The sequence below is a fragment of the Schistocerca serialis genome, chromosome 4 (assembly GCF_023864345.2).
Source record: "Schistocerca serialis cubense isolate TAMUIC-IGC-003099 chromosome 4, iqSchSeri2.2, whole genome shotgun sequence".
NCBI lineage: Eukaryota > Metazoa > Arthropoda > Insecta > Orthoptera > Acrididae > Schistocerca > Schistocerca serialis.
Window position 1 is genome coordinate 751,442,570 of NC_064641.1, and position 24,822 is coordinate 751,467,391.

Below are 24,822 nucleotides of genomic sequence, written 5' to 3' on the forward strand. Positions count from 1 at the left end.
TTTAATGAGTTTTTATTTGCTGTTACACATCTGGAATTTTTAAGAACTGATGAAATGCATTGCCACAGGTTAGTGTATAACATTGTATTGTACATTTAGTTTCCTTCACTTGGATTTTATACAAAGTATTGGACAGGATTGCAATTATAAATCATATATGGCAATTACATGTGTTTTGCTCATATTTTATGGGATTTTCACATTTTCCTCAATTTTCTTTTTTTTTTTAATCTGGACCACATGAAAACACAAAATGGGGTTTCACCGTGTGTATAATATGGGTATCTTGCTTGCTAAACACAAGTCAGTGATTTTCGTCAAACTTCAAAGAAACCCCATTTTATGTTCATATATGTGAAACTGACAATTTCAATTTGCTAACCTAAAGTCAGTTTTACAACTGCCTTTCCTCATTCTCTCGATAGTACTAAGAACTTATAGCTGTAAATCTGAACACATTTTTCTGAACTGCTGAAAGAAGAAAGGATGGGGGGGAAAAAATACCTCAAAACAAAATGTTCAGTTTAACATAAGAATTTTATTTCAAATTTTGTCATTTATGTTCAGCTGTGTTCATAGCACCAGAGTTGGAGTCTATAATAATGGTTTGAACTGTGTTGTACAATACTTCTATGCAATACAAATTTTTTTTTGTTTGTACAAATGTATCTCACGATTCATATCACTTAATGGTGTTCAAGAGACTGTCTTTGTAAATATAAACTCAACATTTATAAATGTCTAAATCTCTTTCATAACATATAGTGTGGAAAAAGGAAGTGGTTTGTGGAAAAATGACTACAATCCGTTTAGTGGTACCGTTTTGCACCACAATTTAACACATCAGTATTTTGGATGGTATGGTTCCCAGTCACACTTTTAAGAATTCATTCCACAAGTGTAAATAACTATTGTATTACTACTAATAATAACAATAATAAAAAGAACAACAACAATAACTATGCAACAGACTTACATGCCAAAGGAACATGACAGAGGTGCTCAAACCTCATTCCTTGCATACCAGATAGTTTGGAATACACACACACACACACACACACACACACACACACACACACACACACACACACACACACAATCAAACAAACATACGTACATTTGCAATAAAGAAAAGTAGGTCAAGAATGGTAAATAAGAATTGAGTTGAGACTGTAACAGATGTCATACATTCTTATTTCACTTATTCATCTGATACATGATATCTCTGTATATGAAGACACATGAGATGTATGACAAACCATGTTCCACTTTTCCACAATATATACATGTGTATATACATATGTATATTGTATATATATATAAACCTCCTTCACCCATATTACAATGCTAAGGCAGTTTCGTTTGTAAACAGCAAAAAGAATGAGGAGGGACATAAAATAAAAGTATATAAATTCCCACATTTCAAACAAAATGTCTATTAAGAAAAGCACTCACACAAAGTTGAGAAGAGGCTGCAATCAAGGCACCTTGTTGTATGTTTCATGCCTGCTTCCACAAGAAAATATATATTTCTATCATTTAAAAAAAATGCTTTGGCAGTCTGAGGTCTGCCCTGGGCATGCTGAGGTATCCAAAAGTGATATAATCAGCACTAATAATCACAGTTGTGTAATAAAAATCCAGCTTTCCTGTCCCATCTCCCACTAAAACCGATCCTTTTATTTCAAACACTAAAACCGAAATCCAAACCAACAGGGACCCCAATAAGAGTCCTGTGGCCAAAGTACGCCAAGCATGCCTCTGCAGAGCAATATATCTGAACTTTCGTATCAACTTTTATTGGTGTTATTTAATAGGGAGGATGGGGGAAGACCTTTGAAACAACATCCAATCTGCAATACCAATTGTCGGAGTCCAGAGACGCAGGCCTAGGTCGTTAATGCAGCAGTCAGTGAAGGACAAGGGAGCCAACATACAGAACCGACATTTCCCACACTTGGTTACACAAAATCACAAGGGACATCTCCCAATTAGTTTTAAAACTGTGCCATCTTCCAAGTCAATGAATATATAAATTGATCATTTTCATAATACAGCTGTCTATGTGTGTTATATTAAAATGCAGTATACTTACCAGCAATATGTATTAAAATTTTAATTTAACTTGGAAGTGGTGGTTTTCAAGTGCTTTTATCACAATTACTTGATTCTTTTAGGTTAATGTGTAAATAATTAAACAACCCTCATAGTCACCCCAAAAAGGAATATATATGTGAGTATATTTGGAGGTACCACGAAAGCAGTGGGTACTAGCGTCTCGCTCCCCACGCTCCTGCAGGAGCTACACTTTGCGGGATGTCACCACCTCCACCGAAAGATGGGAACTCTGAAGTACTAGCAGTATCTGGGGCTCTCTGTTCCCACGGTGCTCCTTTGACCACAAAACCCGGATTGCTACCTCCCTGAGATGAGCTCCCTTCAGCATCGTGTCCAAAAATTGAACGGTTGTCAGGACGCTCATTTTCAGCTACATCCTGCAACTGATCACAAACAAGTCAACATTAAAACAAGAAGAAGAAACGCCATGGCCCTAATATAAACAGGAAATGTAGTAACTCCTCCTCTTTTTACAAAATACAATATATACTCTTTCTCAAATAATTAAACTTATGACATAGAAGTTATTAACAGAAAAGGAATATGTTAGCAATTGTGTTCAGAAAAACTATGCAACAGTTTTTCTCAGTAGATACATTTCAGCGCCAACCTTTAAGAAAAATTGTTAACAATCTTATGTCAGACTGCAGACTTCCAAAGAAAAAGCAATCATAACTAGTTCTCTCTGACTGCCATTTTTTTATACTGTATCTTCGTTTAGAATGAACTACAGTCTCAATTCTACCTGCTGTGTATCATGTTCTGATCAACTACAACATCTCACTGACCTTTCTCTTAAATATATCCTTGAGAACAAACGATACGAGATAGACCATTTCCCGCTGCAGGAGTGGAGCTACAAGACTCCTCTATTTACCGCAATGGTTTAGTGATACTTTGTTTAATAGCTGATCTGGTAGTGTGATTAATAATGAAATAAGTCTATATTATAATGTATTGACAAAATCAAACAATAGAAAATCCAAGACAGAATAACAATATTATGACAATATATATTATTTTCATGATATTATCATGATGGTCCGACAATCATTTTCATCATGACACACAGCACAAAAATATAACTAAGGTGTATTATTGTGTGTTTTTACCTATCTATTCATGAGCATTCTTGCAGTTAGTGGAGGGAAACAGAAAAATATTTCCTGCAGCACACACAACACACATGCAAAGGCATGTTTTCCGGAACACTGTCCATGGTAAACACATCTCAGTGTATAAAAACATTTCTTAAAAGACAAGTGAGGACAACTGGATATGTATCAATGCATAAATTTTGATAGCATTCACACTCTCTCTTAATTCTCTGCTCTGCTAAGATGTCGCAGGATTCTGAAGTCGTGCAATGACGTTCTTTACCAGTCGGAAAAAGTAAATGTCACATGACTGACAAAGAAAGGTAACATTTCGGTGGTATCACTTGCACCATGCAGGTCGGATCATCATCATCATCATCATCATCATCATCATCATCATCATCATCATCATCATCTAAAAAAGACCTATCCACTACATCATGTATCTCTAAGAAAATAACTGTCAATACATTAAAATATATATTTATTTGATAATTAATCTCACATTCCAATTTTTTACTTCCAAAAAGGCAAAGAAAGTATTCCAATTACCAGTATATCATCAGATAAACCAAAAAATATAGAATGAAAACAAAGGCCATGACCAAGAAAGGAACACAAACCAAAGTTTGGTGTTCTATTGCCTTGATCGCTCAGCTGCTGACTTCACTCTGCTGAACACACTGAATGATGGGTACCCGAGATACAGCATGGAAACACAAAAATGCTAATAACTAATAATTAACTTTGGACCCCATATTATAATAATAAAATGTTTGTTTTTAGATTATCTTTGGCTGTGTAACAGTGAAAATTTGATTTTCAGTCAACTTTAACCTAACTTTTTTCAAAAAATAGGGAGTGTCTAGGAAAAAGCTAAAGCACATGTGTGTGTATTTTCAGTATAGAAGATCCTTGCAAAAAATGAACAAAATTGGTGGACCACATGCAGATCCTTTGTTAGTCAAATATTTTGCAAGTGAGTAAATTCCATTCCTGAGGCACTAACTGAGATCTCCAAAGGTGTGTGGCTGCCACATTCTTAACATCCTATGCTAAATCTTTTTCTGGTTACACATTTCTTTAAATGTGGAAACAGTTTAAACTCAGTGAGCCTAATCTAGTGAATATTGTGCACCTTCCAAAAATTTCTACGAAAAATCCTTCCATGTACCTACAGTCTAGTACATCTGCAGGCAGTTGCCTTTTCCTGGTAGGAGGATTCCATTCTCTAACAATTCAAACATTCTCTCTTATTTTTTAAATCTAGTTCATGCAGAAGTTCACATATAGCTAGATAAGCAATATGAAGAATTTCTTTTCCATTCCAGAAAACTCTCAATAATCCTTAAGAGTGTGACAAATCAATTTCATTTATTCTGTTGCAGGACCTCCAACTTCCACTCAACTCCCTGAATGCCATTTTAATTTCTGTTGGTATTTGGTGTACCCTAATTTCATTCACAGTAACAACTCAGCACACAAAAAATGCAATCCTTTTTAAAATTAGTAACCCTGCCGAGAAACTGATTGAATTTGACATTTACTTTTCATTAAAGCCCTATAAGTGCCTCACATCTCTGACAGAACTTTCTCTTAGTTATTTCTCATGTAACATTAATCCTATTCCAATATGCTAAGAGGAGGGACATGAAAAGTGTGTGTTGCAAATAATAAAGTGATAAATGGAGATTTTTGTCATTAATACAAAACAGGAGTCTTTTATTAAATGTAATAAATTTGTCATTTTCTTTGCTCCTACATAAAAATGTCACAACTATAAGGGCAGCGGTTTACTAGTACTGGTAACAGATAATTACTGAAAGCTGAAATTCAGATTCTGAGTTTTTCTGAAGGTTGTGGCTCACATACAATCAAAATGAGGGATCATCTTCCATGCAAAGAACTATGGCTCTAGATGTAATGTCAAAAATATTCCGCTTCCAATGAACTCCAGTCAAGTAGCAGTTTTAGTTACCAATGTTACACAACCAGAAGTACCACAAATGCAGCATTTTTAATATATTCAATGTGGTGCATCAATTAAATTGCATATTTTCAAAGTACACCAGTATAAATATGAAAACCATCAGCTGTAACACATTGGTTTTGTAAACATGTAAATCAACACATCGGCTTCATTTGCTTCTAGCAGCCAAACATAGCACAGAATATACTACAGTATGCTAACATCACTGTCTTCACATAATGATACGCTGCAGAATTTAAAACATGCTGCACAAATAGTATGATAGTGTCTTACAGAATCATACTCAATGGATTATAACCAACTCGCAACCTAAAGTGGACCTCAGGCTGCACACGGATCAGGCTGTAGACACACTTTTCTTACACAAAGTTCTGTTTTACCACCAGAAAAAAAAATTGTGTGTAGTCACATGTTGTGTGCAGTGACTGGCTGATAGAAACAAACTGAGCATCTACATCTACATCAATACTCTGCAAATCACATTTAAGTACATGGCAAGAGTTCATCGAACCACCTTCACAATTCTCTATTATTCCAATCTCGTATAGCGCACGGAAAGAATGAACACCCATATCTTTCCGTACGAGCTCTGATTTCCCTTACTTTATCTTGGTGATCGTTCCTCACTATGTAAGTCAGTGTCAACAAAATATTTTTGCATTCGGAGGAGAAAGTTTCTAATTGGAATTTCGTGAGAAGATTCCGCTGCAATGAAAAACGCCTTTCTTTTAATAATGTCCAGCCCAAATCCTGTATCATTTCTTTGACACTTTCTCCCATATTTCGCGATAATACAATATGTGCTGCATTTCTTTGAACTTTTTCGATGTACTCCGCCAGTCCTAGCTCTTAAGGATCCCACACTGCACAGCAGTATTCTAAAAGAGGACGGACAAGCATAGAGTAGTCCGTCTCCTTAGTAGGTCTGTTGCATTTTCTCAGTGTCCTGCCAATAAAACACAGTCTTTGGTTAGCCTTCCCCACAACATTTTCTGTGTGTTCCTTCCAATTTAAGTTGTTCGTAATTGTAATACCTAGGTATTTAGTTGAATTTACGGCTTTTAGATTAGATTGATTTATCGTGTAACCAAAGTTTAATGAGTTCCTTTTAGCACTCGTGGATGACCTCACACTTTTCGTTATTTAAGGTCAACTGCCACTTTTCGCGCCATTCCAACATTTCTTCTAAAACGTTTTGCAGTTTGTTTTGATCTTCTGATGACTTCATTAGTCGACAAACGACAGCGTCCTCTGCAAACAACCGAAGACGGCTACTCGGATTGTCTCCAAAATCGTTTATATAGATAAGGAACAGCAAAGGGCCTATAAAACTACCTTTTGGAATGCCAGAAATCGCTTCTGTTTTATTCAATAACTTTCTGTCACAGATCCAGTCACGTAACTGAGACGATATTCATTAACACGCAATTTCACTACGAGCCACTTGCATGGTACAGTGTCAAAAGCCTTCCGGAAATCCAGAAATACAGAATCAATTTATTTATTTACATGTCAAGTTCCGTAGGACCAAATTGAGTAGCAAATCTCCAAGGTCATGGAACGTGTCAGTACATGAACTTACAACATAAAAGTAATAACAGATAAAAATAAATGTTCATGAACCTGAAAGAAAATCAGTCCATAAGTTTAAGCAAACGCTATCAGCAATACAATGAGAATCAGCTTAATTTTTCAAGGAACTCCTCGACAGAATAGAAGGAGTGACCCATGAGGAAACTCTTCAGTTTCGATTTGAAAGCGCGTGGATTACTGCTAAGATTTTTGAATTCGAGTGGCAGCTTATTGAAAATGGATGCAGCAGTATACTGCACACCTTTTTGCACAAGAGTTAAGAAAGTCCGATCCAAATGGAGGTTTGATTTCTGCCGAGTATTAACCGAGTGAAAGCTGCTTATTGTTGGAAATAAACCAATATTGGTAACAAGAAACAACAGTAAGGAATATACATATTGAGAGGCCAATGTCAAAATACCCACCCAACGGGGGCGGGGGGCTGGAGGTCACATGTAATATCATTTGATGTCCCCATTTGAGCTTATGAACTTGTTTTACCCACTATTTTTACCCGATGTAAAGTTTGAGACATTCTCATCCGAAACTTCAGATGGATCATCCTATATAATGGGAATGTCTGGCTACAGCCAATAGGGATTCTGAAGTAATCCAAATTCCTTGATAACTTAGTGTAAGAGCAACTGTCCATGCCAGCAGGAAATGTGGACATTGTAAAATGTTTGATGTTGCACTAAAGGCAATTTGTTTCCTGTGTTCAAATATATAGGTTGTCCCATTTATCTTAATCATCCCAAATAACTTTGTCCAGAAGCAAAATAAAAAATGTATCATACAAATGTTGCTTGTGTTTCAGGAGGACATTAACCAGCCTGAATCATTATCTGCTGATTTTCTTTGTTATTTCTTTAAACAGCACCTTATTTTTTTTTATTTTGAATTCACTTCCTCCCCTCAGGGTCTGTTGAAAAACTTATCACAGAGTGTCATTCACATAAACATGACATCATTAAAAATTTAAAATAAAACTGACTTTGACTCTCTTACACACAATGCAGGTACTTTGAGTAATGTAACTCTTCCACTTGCTGGAGTTGACAGTACACACATGGAAAAACAAGGTAAACGTACATTGGACATTCAGTCCTGTTTATCTTTACCATTCCAAGTGAGCAGCAATTTTACTTTCTCTTCACACAAACCTTCACATGAAGATTTTTTAACATCATGTTTGTGTGAATGGTATGCTGTGCTATGATTTTGAATAGGTCTTGAGGACAGGAGTGTATTACTGAACAAAAGAAAACTTACTGCAATTCACAGCTTCAGAACAAACGAAGTCATAAGAAAGGCAATTGTGCTGGTTTATGAACCCCTGGTATGAAAAAATTATTTGCTTTGTAACAAAGTTATAGGGGTGGTTAAGATAGATGAGACATCCTGTAGACTCCAGGTGGCTTTTTTCACACTACAGTGAATTGCTGACAGATGAGCACTGTAATGTCTTAGTAGGCAACTTTGAAGTTATAACAATTCTATTTTATGGAAATCTTTAAAGTCCTTGGTTACAAGTTATTTTTTCAGCAACTGACTAGATTAAATAAGTATAGCACAAACTTTTTTTCCTTCAATAATGTAATACATATGATATTGACGTTGATAAATAGAATGGAACTGATAGGTATATCTTCATTTTCAATGTAACACATTGAGAAGCTGGAATAAACCAAAAATAAAGGACATACAATACTTCAAAAATTAGGCATAAGAAACTAATACGAAAACTGGAAGAGGGTAACTATAAAACTGACAAAAAATTAACACCAGAATCAGCAAAAAAAAAAATAAATAAAAAAAAATAAAAACCATTATTTCCAGTCCCCAGCTAAATAAATTATTTCATTCAGATTTAACTGCAACTCCTTCATTCCGGGATTGTACACTTTTGCTACAATTAGTGACTGTTTCCAGAAATGTGAATCATCAGAAAGTTAAGTATGACACAAAGACACAATAAAACATAGAAATTTAAATTTGTTTATCACACAAAGAGACCAGTAATCCAAACTGTTAAGTATGTAAATGAGAAAAATGTATTCTTTTCACAGTCATGGTCACAATATACTTGTGCCAACTGCATACAAATATCTTTCCTTTTACTCCACAGACTGGATAGTTTCTACACCATTGAAAACACAAATTAACATTCAGGTAATTTTATGGGACATGCTCGACAACATGTATTTCACTTACATATTCTTCTTCAAGGTTCAACAGGTGGTCCCGAGCATCGATAACATTGTCTTCCTGGCCAATAACAGTCACAATATTTGGTTCCGCATCCGTACTTCGAGGAAACTTTATGTCAACCTTGAACTGCTCCATTATTTTACGAATGTTGCGTCCACGTGCACCAATAAGTCTTGAATGTACCCTAGAGTCTATACACACTTCTTCCTTCACCAAATCATTCTGAAAAAGAAAGGAGTAATTTTTTGTAATATAATTGTAACAGACAACTGTACTCAAGCAGACTCAACCAGAGTCAAAGCATGATAGGGAGGTCTTGGGAATTCAAATCCATGCAGAAGCAATAGAACCTAAGTTATGTTTTTGCTGATAACATTCTATCAGAACCAGCAAAGGACTTGTAATATCAACTGAATGGAATGGAGAGCCTCTTGAAAAGAGGTTAAAAGAATAATAGCAACCAAAGTGAAAGAACAGTAATGAATTGTAGTCAAATAAAGTGATGCAAACAGAAATACGGTAGGAAATGAGATACTAACAATAATGAAAGGTTTTTCTGTTTGGACAGCAAAATAAAAAGTAGTAGAGAACATGTAAGATGCAGATTGACAATAGAAAGAAAAATTTTCATGGGAGGGAGAAATATGTCAACACCTAACATAAATTTAAGTGATGTTCATGTTCTACATATAAACAATTATTATTCTCATATTACAATTTTTATTGTTTTAAAAAAAATTTATTTCAACAAATTTTATTAGTTAGCTTCAGCAAGAATACCTAGAAACAAACTACTTTCATAAGCTTTGAATCATCTGCACATCACAGCCTCCTCCTTCACAGCACTTAACCTTACAGAAGTACTATAGAAGCACAGTGAAATACTGAAGCGTTAAAAATTTTAAAATAGCACATGTGTATTAAATGAAAACGACTATAATATACCACTGCGCCATGACAGTTGGTGACCAATATGACGTGATAGAGAGGGACGGGGGAAGAGGTAATATAATTTGTGCGCGCGCGCGCACCCACCCACCCACCCACCCACACACACACACACACACACACACACACACACACACACACACACACACACACGCGCGCATCTATTGTTTGTATTATAAGACACTATCTTAAGACGTCTGAATTTCAGAACAGTATTTTGGTTGGTTTGTTTGGGGAAGGGGACCAAACAGTGAGTTCATCAGTCCCATCGGATTAGGGAAGGATGGGGAAGAATGTCGGCTGTGCCCTTTCAAATGAACCATCCCTGCATTTGCCTGAAGCGATTTAGCAAATCACAGAAAATCTAAATCAGGATGGCCAAACACAGGTTTCAACCGTCCCCCCCAAAATTGAGTACAGTGCACTAATCACTGCACCCCTCACTTGGTGAAACAGCATTCCGTAATAAGTTTTAATTAAAGTCTTCAAAAATTGAAACTTGTGATTTTTATGTTTTGGGGGAGAGGTGGGGTGGGGGATATTGTACGGTTGAAGAGATGCATTCCAGCATGTAAAATTAAGCACTGGTCCAAACCTAGAACTCTATAATACATCAACTATTTCTTTCACTACAGCCCAGGTATCTGTGGCAAATTTATCTGTTCCAACTTCAAATCCATTAACACCTACAGGCTGTCCTAGCAGGAATGGTCAATATTCAGGCATATGACAGGAAAAATCATTCAAAGCAAAATTTTCTAGAAACATGAGCTCTAAAATGCATATGTTAAAAGCTATGAGCCTGGTTCAGCAGAAAAGACGTGTTTCACAGTAACTAATATGAACATAGCTCTTAAGGTGTGCACTTTAGAGCCCATGTTCACTGGACTTTTTTTGCTTCGAATTATTATTCGAGTCATATCCCTGAATACTGACTATTCCTCTGGAGACATCAACAATTTTTCCTGCCTATTCTGCAACAACCCCATAAATCTTGTCCCTTAACAAAATTTCCTGGACAATCTTGTCCTTTCCTTCAAACACAACTCCCAGGAAAGAGAAAAATCTTGCTCGTCACCCTAAATGCCTCATTAAATCGTTTCAACAGGACTATCTCAAGTCTAGCCCTGAAATGACAATGTCTCCCCGATATCCACCCACACCATCCACTGTCACTTGTCAGCCTCCTAACCTTCATAAAATCCTTGTCAGACCATTAGAGACCTACTATCTCAAGATTCCTACCCGCTGCAAAATCTGCTCCTTGCATCTGCATACCACCACTTTCATCAGTCCCACCACCGGTAAATTCTACGACACAGATGAAATGTTCTCCTTGCAGACACCAAGCGCCCTATTATTGAACACACTATACAGTGTGGCTAAAAGAGACTTGACAACCTCCCTGACTAGTACTTTCCCTGTAGTTCAGAGAAGGGAATTTGCTCTCCAACATGTTCTCACACTCTGTCATCCTGCTGGAATTAACCTGTTAACAGACCCTCCCTCTCTTTTTCTCAATGGTAATATTTCGTTATTTACTAAATTACTTTTTTATCTCCTCCTCTATTCACTCAAGTTTTCCTCTTCTATTGTTCAACCTGTTTCTGAATGGAATTATTCATACCACTTTTCATTTTCCTACCCTTTCACTCATCTTTATTTCTCACTCTGTCTCTTTGATCATCTCTGGCAGTTCAATCTACCTTTAATCAAATGTAACTATATGGTTCAGGAGAGCTTTTCAAGTCACGCACATCTGTGATTTATATATGCAGACTGAAGGGACGAATGAAATTTTGTGCCAGCCTTTGTACAAATTTTCATCTCTCACTTCAGTCTGCAATCTACCTTTAACATTCATTTCATATTCTCTCTCTCTCTCTCTCTCTCTCTCTCTCTCTCTCTCTCTCTCAACTTATTTCCTGTGGAAGGAACTTCCACCTCCTGAAGCTTAGAACTCGCCATTCTCACTCAGTTTCATTGCAACTAAAGAAACAGTATCTAAATATTGTAAATTTAGGAATGATATGAGGTTATTTGATGCAAAATGAGGTGCTACTGCTACTACTACCACTACAATTGATAGTAAGCACTATGGACAAAAAGATCTGTCACCCCCAGGAGATATAATACTGACACTGTGCATAAGTGCCTCTAGCTTTAATAATAGTCTTAGCAAGGAAAAGAGGCCACAAGTTTTTTCAGGTATGCCAATATCTAGATGAAGCCATTCACTGCTGATTAGATCCCATCAACCTACTAAATTGTGGGAATATGGACTGCTATGTTTCACCAATCATTCCAAATTTAGTCCTAGACATGTTCTTTGGGCTCAAGGTCAGGCAATTTAGTAGACTAGACGAGGTGCGATGGGGGCTCGTGTCTTCATCACATGGAATATATGTGTGCATCCCAGTGAGCATCATCCTATCTCGGAAGACAGGAGTGACTACAGTAAAAGTCACCATGAAGATTGGTTGCCGAGAATGTTGAACAAACAGTAAATGAATGAGCGAGCCCAAATAATGGCATAGAAAGCACTCCCAAAACATTATACAACCTCCTCCCACCTAAATTACACTCTGGACACAGAGCAGTTAAAATAACTCATTGTATCATTGAGGCAATCTACACCTTGCATTCATTTGAAAAGACACAAAATAGTGATTCATTGGACCACACTACACATCTTCTGTCAATTACTGTCCAGTTTTTGTGTTTTGACCCACTGAAGATGACCAGCTTAGTGTGCCACTGGGAGCAAGTTTGCCTTCCAATAGGTACTAGGCTCTAATGTGCATTGTATGCAATATCATTTACAATATTCATTCAGAAACTGGTTGAGATGGATCTGCATTCATTGAAGGAAGCAATTCCTGTCTGATTTGAAACTGACTGCTATTGACAGGGCATGACACTAGTCTCTGGCTCCTGATGCATTTTTTTATGAGCATTGTTCGTCCACCATGTTATGTGGCTGGGGGTATTACGTGGCTTGTAAACACACTAGAATCTACATCGGAATTTCAACAAAACCTGGGATGCTGATGTGGGAAGGCTGGATCAGCTGGCCAGGAAAGAGAGAGTAATATATCAATAAGTTATGCTGAAAGATTATAACCACTTCCACATACTCATTTTTAGGATAAAATGTTAAGAATTCAAGTAAATATTATTTGCTTCATCGTGCAATACCAGTGATTTGAATGAATCATTATCTTGCAGTGCAAAGTACTCTATTATATTTGCCTGAAGTTGATAAAAAATGTTTACGAACTACAAGGATAACATGAAATATAGGTGCTAGTAAGTGAAACCAATTCCCATAACAAAGTTAAGAATACTGATCATAACTGTGGCCAAAACAATGGTTTCATCTGTAACAGTGTTTTTTACAATATGACACAATACCATACCCAGAAAACTGTCACATTAACTGACTGGCTGCAGAAACCTCCACAATTACGTAAGGTAAGAATGGCTGTACTTTAAAGAAATGCATATCACAAGAAAATTACTTCATCAATTATCTTACTGACAAGACGTCCCCCACACATGGAATCAACTTTTTAAAACTATCTATAGGGTGTAGTACATAAGATCCCAGGTATCACACCCTGCAGCTTTTCACACTGGGGGGCCCTCCTTTGTGAATAATTTTTGGAATTTTGCATCATGCTCTATAGCTTTAAAAATGGAATGTTACATGGATTGGTTGTGTATTGTAATGGATAGGGTATAGTCTTCATGTTCCAGGAGTTGTGGGTCCGAATCTCATCAAGTGCTTTCAAATTTTTTATTTTTAAATCTTTATTGAAACCACTAACATCCTTATTTTTTCCATTAATTGATTTAAATGTATTTTTTTTTTTTTGTTTCTATTTCTTTACCACATCATTTTAATAACCATATGAACTCATCTGCTCTCATTTTTTTCCCATCATTCTTTTTCTACTTGGAATTTTTGTGCATGTGAATTTAATTATTTTTATTCATCTATCATAATATTTGAACATATGAAAATGCTGATCTATTGGATGAAAAGACAAAATAATCTATTGATACTGACAGTGCAATGGTATCAAAGAAGTATTTTTCATTAGAAGATATACATTTCTCTGGGTAGCCATACAAACATTTGAAAGATAAATACCTATTTCACTATGGACAAAACAAAGCAGATGAAGATTTAAGTGGAAGAAGGGATTATAAGTAAAGTGAAATACAAACAAAACGAGGAATAGAAATAATGACCAACAACATTGACGAAAATAAAGGCTGCTAATAGGAAAGAAATTATATCAAAGCTATTATGTAGAAATAATTAACATCACAAAAAAATCCTAAGTGGAAAGAGAATAGGAACAAATATATGAGCAAATGGAAAAGTATCCTCGGAGTCTTTCATGGCGGCATGACTGGATAAAATCTTCACGGTATTCAAGCAGTGTCAATTCCAATAAAATTATCAAGCTTTCGATGTCTAGCTCCACCACTGTCATCAGGAGTAAAACTACTGACTGCCAGGACCAGCACCATTTCCCACTTTTATACCTACGATTAAGGCCATTGGCACCAATCAAAGAGGGCCAAAATGACGAGTGCGCAGAAGGCAAGTTGGGCAGCTCACAGCAGCTCCAGCCCGCCACGGGACCAAGCGATGTCAGGGAGTGTGAGGGGCCAGCGCCATGTTTGAAACTGCAGCTCCCGTCTTCCTACAAGCGTTAAGCATCTGCCATTGCAGCCTTTTGACATCTCTGATTGGAGCCAGTGGCCATAATTGTAGGTATGTAAGTGGGAAATAGTACCAATCCTGGCAGTCAATAGTTTTACTCCTGACGACCATGGCAGAGCTATCCATCAAAAGCTCAAGAATTTTATGGGAATTAATGCAGCTTGAAAACCAAGAAGATTTTATCCACCAAACAGAAAAATTAATTTGATAATTAAAATGGCATGTGATAATGGAATACAAACAAACAAAAATTAGATTTATACCAGTTAACTGATTCAAAACATTGATCAAAGCCATTTTGCTAAAATTGAAAAATATGATTTTTAAAGCACCTGAACAGGTTTAAAACCATATGAGGACAGTACCCTAGCCGTTATGCTACGCAACCAGTCCATATATCATCACTTTTTAGAACTATAGAGTATCACATGAAATTCCAAATTTCTTTGGTCGATTACTTGTAAAGAAGGGCCCACCAGGGTGAATATTTTTAAGATGTGATACCTGGGATCCTAACCTATATCACTACATAGTAGGTTTCAGAATGTCAATCGCATCAATGGTGAGAATTTAATGCCTTATCTGGATGGTTAACCACATTCAAACAATGTCACAGGATTTGTGAACTTACTGTGCAAGGAGAGTGGCTTAGTTCAAATGTTACCAGCCAATTCCTTCTGGGAAGAGTTCCAAAAATTTGTGGAAGAGGAGAATTTCACATCAGAGCAAATTTATAATTCAGATGAACATGGCCAGTACTGGAAATGTATAGCAACCAGAACCATCGCTTTTAAGAGCAAAGTTTGTGCGCCTGGATATAGGTCATCTAAGGATGCATTGCAATTTTGTGCACAGCTAATTCTTCTGCGAACCACAATGTGAAATTACAATATTAGTAGCTGAAAAATAAACCCAAACATTCAAGGATATCACAGCTAAGGCTCTCCCTAGGCATTATTACAACCAAAAAATAGCACAGATGGATAGCAAAATTTTCAAATACTGGTTCCACACACATTTTGTACCACAAGTTCAACAATTTCATTAAGAGAAAGGATTGCCACAAAATTCTGTTCTATTGCCTGATAACACCCCATTACACCCCAATGAGAGGATTCTTTTTATCTGATAATGATCTTATCGTAACAAAGTTTTCATCTCCTAACATGACTGCCATTATAAAGCCAGTGGACCAAGGTGCAACTGCACAGTAAAATGGTGCTATCGGGCTGCTGTACTGAGATTGCTAGTTCAGGACCATTTGGTGGCATTCTGGAAGAAGTTGACAATTCCAGATGCCATACATGGGATTTCGGATGTCTGGTGTGAAGTCAAGCCAGACTCAATAGTTTCACCACACAGGAAAATTCTTCCAGATACAGGAGAATGTGATTTTCAAGGTTTCAGTGATGACGAAAAAAACAACTGCACAAATGTATCTGGCACAGGTTTAAATGATTTTGAAGTAATTGATGAAGAAAACTTGAATGAGGGGCTGAAGATTGACGCATGTGAACGCACTTCCAGTACATGAGTGACACAGAAATTGTGACTGCTACTTCACAACAAAACAAAGAGGAAACTGAATGTGAACATGGGGATGGAGACAGTGTTCTTATCAGTCACTGTACTGCATTGCAATTTAGTTAATTTTCTTGATTATATGGGCCAGAGAGGGTTTCAATAAAATATTAATGCTGCAAGAAAACTTGCAAAGGCAGTGCGAAAAAGTATTAACTCCTTTCAGAAGCAGACCAAAATCACAGGCTATTTAAGAAATATACAGGCCTACCATACCTACACGAGAACTTGGATAAGCTTAAAAAACAAAGCATACATGTTTGAAAATATCTCTTTCTTTCTCTACCTTTTCGGTTATTAGTGCACCTTATCCCCACATTGCCCTGAATAATCGGGACTATGCTGTATAAATACATTATGACACTCTGGTACGTATATAAAAAACAAGCGCATATTCGAATGCAACGTTGCGTCAAAATTCCAAAGCAATCTGTGGAGAAATTTAGGAGATTTATTTAAGATTTTGTACAAATGAACATTTACATTTTCATTTATATGCATAATGTTAAGATCTTCAATTATGGCATCTAACAGTAACAACCCATGTTCTCCAGAACCACTGGCACACTTTCTTTCACTCCAAAAATCCATTCATGATTTATGCACAAGTAGAAAACTGTTTCAGAAACAATAATAAATTCTGGACTTAAGTTCTGGAATTTATTGTGTTCACTGACAAACACTGAGAATTTGGAAGGCCCCAAAGATAGAAGTAACAAGATTTCGAATTACATAATTTTTATTAACATATTCATATTGCCATTATAAGAAACTTGCCAACCACATAACCTGATGAGAACTCTTTTACATTTTCTGCACCCTAAACTGTTTTATAGTCTGTATGCATGGGAAGTCTATTTTGCTATTTCACGTGAGCACACAAGTCTTGCGTGGAAAGTAATTTACACATTTTGGAGCAACATCAAATTCAAAAAGCTTTCAATTAACTGTCCACAATTCCTAAGCAACCCATCAGTTGAACACTTCAGTGGATCAAATACAGAGTGCAACCTGGGAAATGAAAAAGTCTATCATTGCTTACAAATAGTGAAATGCATTTTAATTGTATATGATGTTACACAAATTTCTATCCTGATAAATAAGGTGACGGTAGAAGCTATTTACTAGTTTTAGACTGGACCTACATTTTGTGTACTGTGGACTATACAGCACGTCTTTTTTTGAGCAAATTTCAGTACAGGTCCAAGAGCACCACCACCTTTCCCTGTAAGAGACTTGAGTCTGGCAACTATCTTTCATGTCAATTTCAGTGTTCAGAATCTAGCAATTAATTCAATGATGAGCCTACATTTGATTTCCAGTGACTATTATGTGGATAAGTTCTTGTCCTGGAACATTGAATCACAGACAGATGCAAACATGGTTGCATTTCTGCACCACTGCAAGCCGTTTTGGCACACTTGCCTTACAGGCTTTATGATATTTACATGTGACAGATTAATAGATAAGAAAAACCAACAATAACTAAAGAGGACAAAGTAGCTTACCATTTGTTAATACCTTCTGTCAAGCATGCTTTATCTTCTTCTTGGTAGGTGAGAGTAGTTCTTCATACAACATGACTGGTTAGCCACTTTTGAAATTTATCCATTCACTCAAATTTCTGTTACACTAAGATTGTCCTTGTGGTATAAACCTTTGATGAATTTCAACACTCATAACCACAGCAACTTGTTCTTTTTTCCTGATTCTCCTTTGTGTTTACAAAGGTACAGCAGTAAAGAAATCAATGCTATCGCAAACAAAGTTCTATAGCTCATCCAAAACATACCTAACTTCGGTTGTATATGTGGATCACATTCTCTCATTCACTTCGTGCTTTGGAAATGAATAATTTTGGATGCACTGTTGTGTTTATGAATGTGACCATGGTATTTGTGTGATTTACTTATTAACGGCACCTTTAGACTGCATTACTTTGCAATAACTTATTACAGATATTCTCACATTAACTATCATTCCCATCTGCTTCACTGCAACTATGAACAATTGCCACCAAAATAATTCTGTACACTCTGCTCTGGTAACTGCCCAGTCCTCATTCTAGGCCTGGCCTTCCTTTACTACCAGACTGTCCTGATTCTTTGTAATCCCTCTGAGCAATGATCATTAAAATAAAATATATAACTTACCAATTCATTAACAATCTTCATTATATCATCTTTGGCTGCTTGGGCATTCTTTTCATAGCCAGTGATAGTTATTATATGTTCCTCAGGATCACCTTTCTTTGGAAAATTTATCTGTACATCATGATCAGATCGAATTTTACTTATAACAGCACCTTTTCGGCCTATAATCTTTGGATGGTAGTCAGGATCAACTTCTATCTGCAAGAGAAATTTTATAACAATTGTGATTTAGAGCCACAGAAAGACATCTAAAATTCTTAATTAAAGATCTCTGCATGTCTGTACACTATTTGTTGAAAAGCAATGGTTACCTTCAATTCGTATGACTTCAGCATTTTATCTTGTTTTTCTTTTTCCAGCTCCTCACGGCGTTCTTCAAGTGCTATCTTTGCCTGTTCAACATTTGCTGGTGTTCCAGTAATCTGAAAACAAGATTTAATTATAATTTCAATGTTTATGCTTTAATTCTAATGTGACACAAAGGTGTCCAAATCATCTGCAATTTGTAACACCTCAAAAGTGAGTTGAAAAAACGATGGAGACTTAACAAGTATAAATTTGCTATGTTTATTTTATTAAATGTTTTTCACTATTTGGTTACATTCAATTACACACAAACTATAAAGTAAATCCGGTACATAGCAGAATAGTCATCAGAAAGAATCACTTTCAATAGGTCAGATACCAGTGATCTGTCTAATGTGGAAGCACAAAGCAAATTTCAGTACCTCTGAAAAATGATTTTTAAATTAATCTTGGTGAACTGAATTGCAATCTAGACCTATTACTTTTAAAGGTAACATCCTGGAAAGTAAATTTGCACATACGGTGTGCATTGAGTGAAGTGCCTCAACATGTGTGAATTCCTCCATAGTTTAAAGAATGAAAAAGCCATGGTGGAATGTAACACTATAATAGTTACTAATAGTTGCTACTCACCCTGTAGCGGAGATGCTGAGTCATAGAAAGGCACAAGAAAAATAAAGTCAGAAAGTTAGCTTTTTGCCAACAAGGTCTTTGTCAAAAATGGACACACACACACACACACACACAGTCTCTGGCTCCAGCTGTGTGTTTTTGAGGAAGGCTGTGTTGGCTGAAAGCTGAATTTCCAGTCTTTTTGTTGTGCCTTTCTGTGACTCGGTATCTCCTGTATAGGGTGCAACTCAGTATCTCACCTATATGGTGAGTAGCAACTATCCTTTTCATTATGTTGTTTCATAGTTTGACATAACAAAACTGTTGTCATGTCACATGCCAAGATGAGAAAGGTGGTGGAAGAGATTCAGATGGTAACCTCAGCCTAAAATTCAAGTAATCTGAATTCAGTTTCAGTGAATGAAAGAGTTTTCAGAGGCTAGCTTTTATCACCACAACTTTATCAGTAAAATGCAGCGATAGTGAACAACCTCCATTAGTAAAACTGTGGAAGAACTGATGGGGAAGCAATTGTGTCACCACATTTTGCTATGTGTCTCATCGATTTGATAGTTCCCTTTTAATACTTCAATCACCCACTACAGCAATGTGTCATTACTACCTCCAGACAGTTGCGCAAAATCTTTTCTTCGTTTAACAGACTGGTACTGTGGAGCATTTATTCATTACTTTCCTAGATGCAGTGTACTGGGTAAGCTGTAACGAACTATTTCCTGTGCACGAATGGAGAGCTGCAGGCAGGCTTTCACAACTTACAGAATGCATTAAAAACTAAGAAAAGGTAACAATGGAACTTTTGATTTATATCAAATTGCAAACATTGACTTATTAAAACAATTCCATCTTTTGACAAAGACTTGTTAGTGTGCAAAAAGGTTCCACATTATCCATTTGGTAAAAGAGGCACAACAAAGATGAATGATGGAGCTGATGTGCAAGAAAATAAACACGACATTGAAGTCTTCCCTCTAGTAATGACAGTGGTGTCACCTGCCACAGAAAGAGACTGCCCCCTGTGCCTAAATATCCTCTAGAGATAAATGGATCTTTTCAGTGCTGCCCCGAAATCATTTTGGCAGACAAGCACTGAAAATTCATTAATCTGTGTTCAGTGCACCAAGAAAACTGTATGTTTTGGCCACTCTGAAAATACCTACACCTACAGTCATTTTTCACGGTAGACGGTACACTGCACCATTGCCAGTCATTGACATTCTTTTAAAACTCACAAATAGAGCATGAGGAAATGTTGGCTTGTATGCCTTGGCATAAGCCTTAATTTTCCTTATTTTATACTTGTGGTCATTTCACAAGATGAATGTTGGTGGCAGCAGAATCATTCTGCAGTCTGCCATAAATGTTAGTTCTCTGACTTTTCACAACAGGGTGTCCTGAAAAATTATTCTTCCTCATCCCAAGATTTCCCATCTAAGCTCACAGAAAATTTACTTGACATTCTCATACTGGCTGAATCAACTTTTAACCAATCTAACAACATGCCTCTGAATTGCTTTGATGTCTTCCTTCAGTCTGATCAAGTGAGCATTCCAAGCACTTGAGAAGTACTCAAGGATCAGTTGCAAGCTGTTCTGTTCGCAGTTTCTTTTATCGGTATGGTGTTCTTTGCCAGAACTCTCCTGATAAACTGGAGAGTCACCTCCCATATAAATGACATCACAGTGCTTGCCATTTCATGTTATTTCCCTATGTTATGCCTATATACTTAATCAGCATGAATTAGTCAATCAGCATACTACAAACTTTATTTGAACACTGTAGAAATGTTCTCCAGCCCAACCCCATTGATAATACGAGGGCGGTTCAGAAAGTAACCTCCGATTGGTCACAGTGCGGGTTGTGGGGGGAGTAGCGACGCCATCTGTGCGTTCACGCACTCAACAGGTCAGTCGACATCAAGCCGTGGTCGAGTGAACGTCGTACCTGCGCTAGTTTAGTTTTTGTGGCAGTTTGAAATGTGTGCTGCAATAGAAAACCCCGCCAAATGTGAAGTGCTTGCTGTCATAAGGTTTTTTACAGCCAAAGGATATTCTGCAGCAGCTATTCATCGTGAGCTTTGTGCCATGTACGGACCAAGAGTTATGAGTGAAGGAGTTGTCCGTGAATGGGTACGTTTATTTAAAAGTGGACGAGAAAACGTTCATGATGAAGAGAGGAGTGGTAGACCATCATTGGTGACTGACGAACTCGTTCAGACAGTTGATGCAAAAGTTCGTGAAAATCGACGTTTCTCAATGTCGGAGTTGTCTACTGGTTTTCCACAGATTTCTAAGACTCTCTTGTACAAGATAGTGACAGCAAGATTGGGTTACCGTAAGTTCTGTGCACGATGGGTGCCCAAAATTCTTACCGACCACCACAAAACTCAAAGAATGGCCTCTGCATTAGACTTTCTGTCACGTTATGAGGACGAAGGAGAACCATTGTTAAACAGAATCGTGACCGGTGACGAAACCTGGATTAAGTACGTGAACCCTGAGACAAAAGAACAATCAAAGATGTGGGCACATTCAAATTCGCCTACCAAACCAAGAAAAGCCTCGCAAGATTTTTCTGCCAGAAAACTGATGGCAACGGTGTTTTGGGATGCCAAAGGGGTGTTGTTGGTTGAATTCATGGAACGTGGTACGACCATTAATCAAGACGTGTACTGTGAAACAATAAAAAAGTTACGACGGGCTATACAGAACAAATGCCGTGGTATGCTGACTTCCGGTATCGTTTTTTTGCACGATAACGCCCGTCCTGACTCTGCTCGCAGAACAACGGCCCTTCTTGAGTCCTTCAAGTGGGACGTTATCAACCATCCACCTTACAGCCCAGACCTGGCGCCAAGTGATTATCACGTCTTCATGCATTTCAAGAAATGGCTCGGGTCACAGCGGTTTGATGACGACGAAGAGCTCAAAGATGCGGTCACAGGCTGGCTCCAGGCACAAGCGGGTGATTTTTATGCAGAAGGAATTTCAAAGCTTGTGAAGAGATACGATAAGTGTCTCAATCGCTATGGAGACTATGTAGAAAAATAGTACAAAGATGTAGTTGTAAGATGTATATATTAAAATATTTTTATTTAACTTGGTGTATTTTTTTAAATCAACCGGAGGTTACTTTCTGAACGGCCCTCGTACTTATCCACATTTTAAAAAAGCTACCAAATGCCAAAATAGGAACTCTGTCCCAATCATTCCAAATTCCTTTCCAGTCACCTGACGGTTGTTTCTCATCAACATTTGTCCAGTACAAGTGTTGTAACTTACAACATACAAACACACAAGACGACACCTCCAGAAGAAGTATATTTAACAAACTCACAGGATAATAGTTCACAACAGATACAATGTATGGCATAGCTACCTGGCAAGAACGGCACAGTACAGTTCTAACTGCCATAATAAATAGCACAGTGTGTGAGAGCAGCAACACAGTTGCTCGGTGGTGATGGATATTTAGAGGGCATGTCCAAGGTGGCGCTAGGCTACATCTATGCAGCTGCCGTGCAGGGTCGCTCAGCCATGTTGTCTCCTCCTGACTGCCACACTTCACAATAGTGGATGCAGAGTGACTATCACGTATGAGGCAACCATGTGATGATGGTCGACATCGGAGACAAAGGTTGGTGGTTCAGACCTTTCTTAAAACTCTGTAGTATGGCATAATGATAAACATTCTAATGAAATCTAGCAGACTGCTGTTATAAATCCATTGTACACAGAATATTGTATGTGAATAGAGAAACCTGTGTCTTGTGCAGCAGAAGCTTTCAAAATACATGCAGATTTAAGGATAGAATGCCCCGATCTTCACAAAGCACTGCACGGGAACAACAGAGTCATGTCACCACCACAACTCTCTTCCTAAAGCACTGGTGTGGCACATGTTTACAGGCAACAGTCTAATGAATATCACATGAATAACTTGTTGCGCTACTGCTGACCTCTCGTGGTGATTCCAACAACTTTTCAAACCACCCTCGTACTGTGTGAGAAGGCCCAGAAATTACTCTGAAGTTCAGTGTCAAAAGTTTCAGCGCATCAAATGACTGGCTTTTTTTTCTTTTTTATCATAACCTCTTTCGCTGAAATGAATGTGTGTGTGTCTATATAGTGAAACATTCCATGTGGGAAAAATTATATATAAAAACAAAGATGAGGTCACTTACCGAACGAAAGCGCTGGCACGTCAATAGACACACAAACAAACACAAACATACACACAAAATTCAAGCTTTCGCAACAAACTGTTCCCTCACAAGGAAAGAGGGAAGGAGAGGGAGAGACTAAAGGAAGTGGGTTTTAAGGGAGAGGGTAAGGAGTCATTCCAATCCTGGGAGCGGAAAGACTTACCTTATGGGGGAAAAAAGGACAGGTATACACTCGCGCGCGCACACACACACATATCCATCCACACATACAGACACAAGCAGACATATTTAAAGACAAAGAGTTTGGGCAGAGATGTCAGTCGAGGCGGAAGTGTAGAGGCAAAGAAGTTGTTGAAAGACAGCTGAGGTATGAGTGGCGGCAACTTGAAATTAGCGGAGATTGAGGCCCGGCGGATAACGAGAAGAGAGGATATACTGAAGGGCAAGTTCCCATCTCCGGAGTTCGGATAGGTTGGTGTTGGTGGGAAGTATCCAGATAACCCGGACGGTGTAACACTGTGCCAAGATGTGCTGGCTGTGCACCAAGGCGTGTTTAGCCACAGGGTGATCCTCATTACCAACAAACACTGTCTGCCTGTGTCCATTCATGCGAATGGACAGTTTGTTGCTGGTCATTCCCACATAGAATGCATCACATTGTAGGCAGGTCAGTTGGTAAATCACGTGGGTGCTTTCACACGTGGCTCTGCCTTTGATCGTGTACACCTTCCGGGTTACAGGATTGGAGTAGGTGGTGGTGGGAGGGTGCATGGGACAGGTTTTGCACCGGGGGCGGTTGCAAGGATAGGAGCCAGAGGGTAGGGAAGGTGGTTTGGGGATTTCATAGGGATGAAGCATTTCCTTTCATGCTGATCACCTGCCACCCTACCTAAAACCTCTTTCCTCATTACCTTAGTCAGCTTCATCCTGACCCACAACTTCTTCACTTTTGAAGGCCAGACATACCAACAATTAAAGGGAACAGCCATGGGTACCAGGATGGCCCCCTCGTACGCCAACCTATTCATGGGTCGCTTAGAGGAAGCCTTCTTGGTTACCCAGGTCTGCCAACCCAAAGTTTGGTACAGATTTATTGATGACATCTTCATGATCTGGACTCACAGTGAAGAACAACTCCAGAATTTCCTCTCCAACCTCAACTCCTTTGGTTCCATCAGATTCACCTGGTCCTACTCCAAATCCCATGCCACATTCCTTGACGTAGACCTCCACCTGTCCAATGGCCAACTTCACACGTCCGTCCACATCAAACCCACCAACAAGCAACAGTACCTCCATTATGACAGCTGCCA

At 37.9% G+C, this 24,822-nt stretch overlaps 1 protein-coding gene across 1 annotated transcript in view; it reads right to left on the reverse strand.

Moving 5' to 3' along the window:
• Positions 1-518: 518 nt before the first annotated feature.
• Positions 519-24,822, reverse strand: part of LOC126473286 (vigilin) — a 91,690-nt gene continuing 67,386 nt past the window's right edge. The window contains exons 18-21 of the mRNA XM_050100243.1: positions 18,720-18,830; positions 18,409-18,606; positions 8,992-9,210; positions 519-2,501 (exon numbers count right to left, since the gene is read on the reverse strand). Of these exons, the coding sequence (XP_049956200.1) occupies positions 2,271-2,501; positions 8,992-9,210; positions 18,409-18,606; positions 18,720-18,830 (759 nt within the window). The 3' untranslated portion in view covers positions 519-2,270. The remainder of the gene's footprint in view (positions 2,502-8,991; positions 9,211-18,408; positions 18,607-18,719; positions 18,831-24,822) is intronic.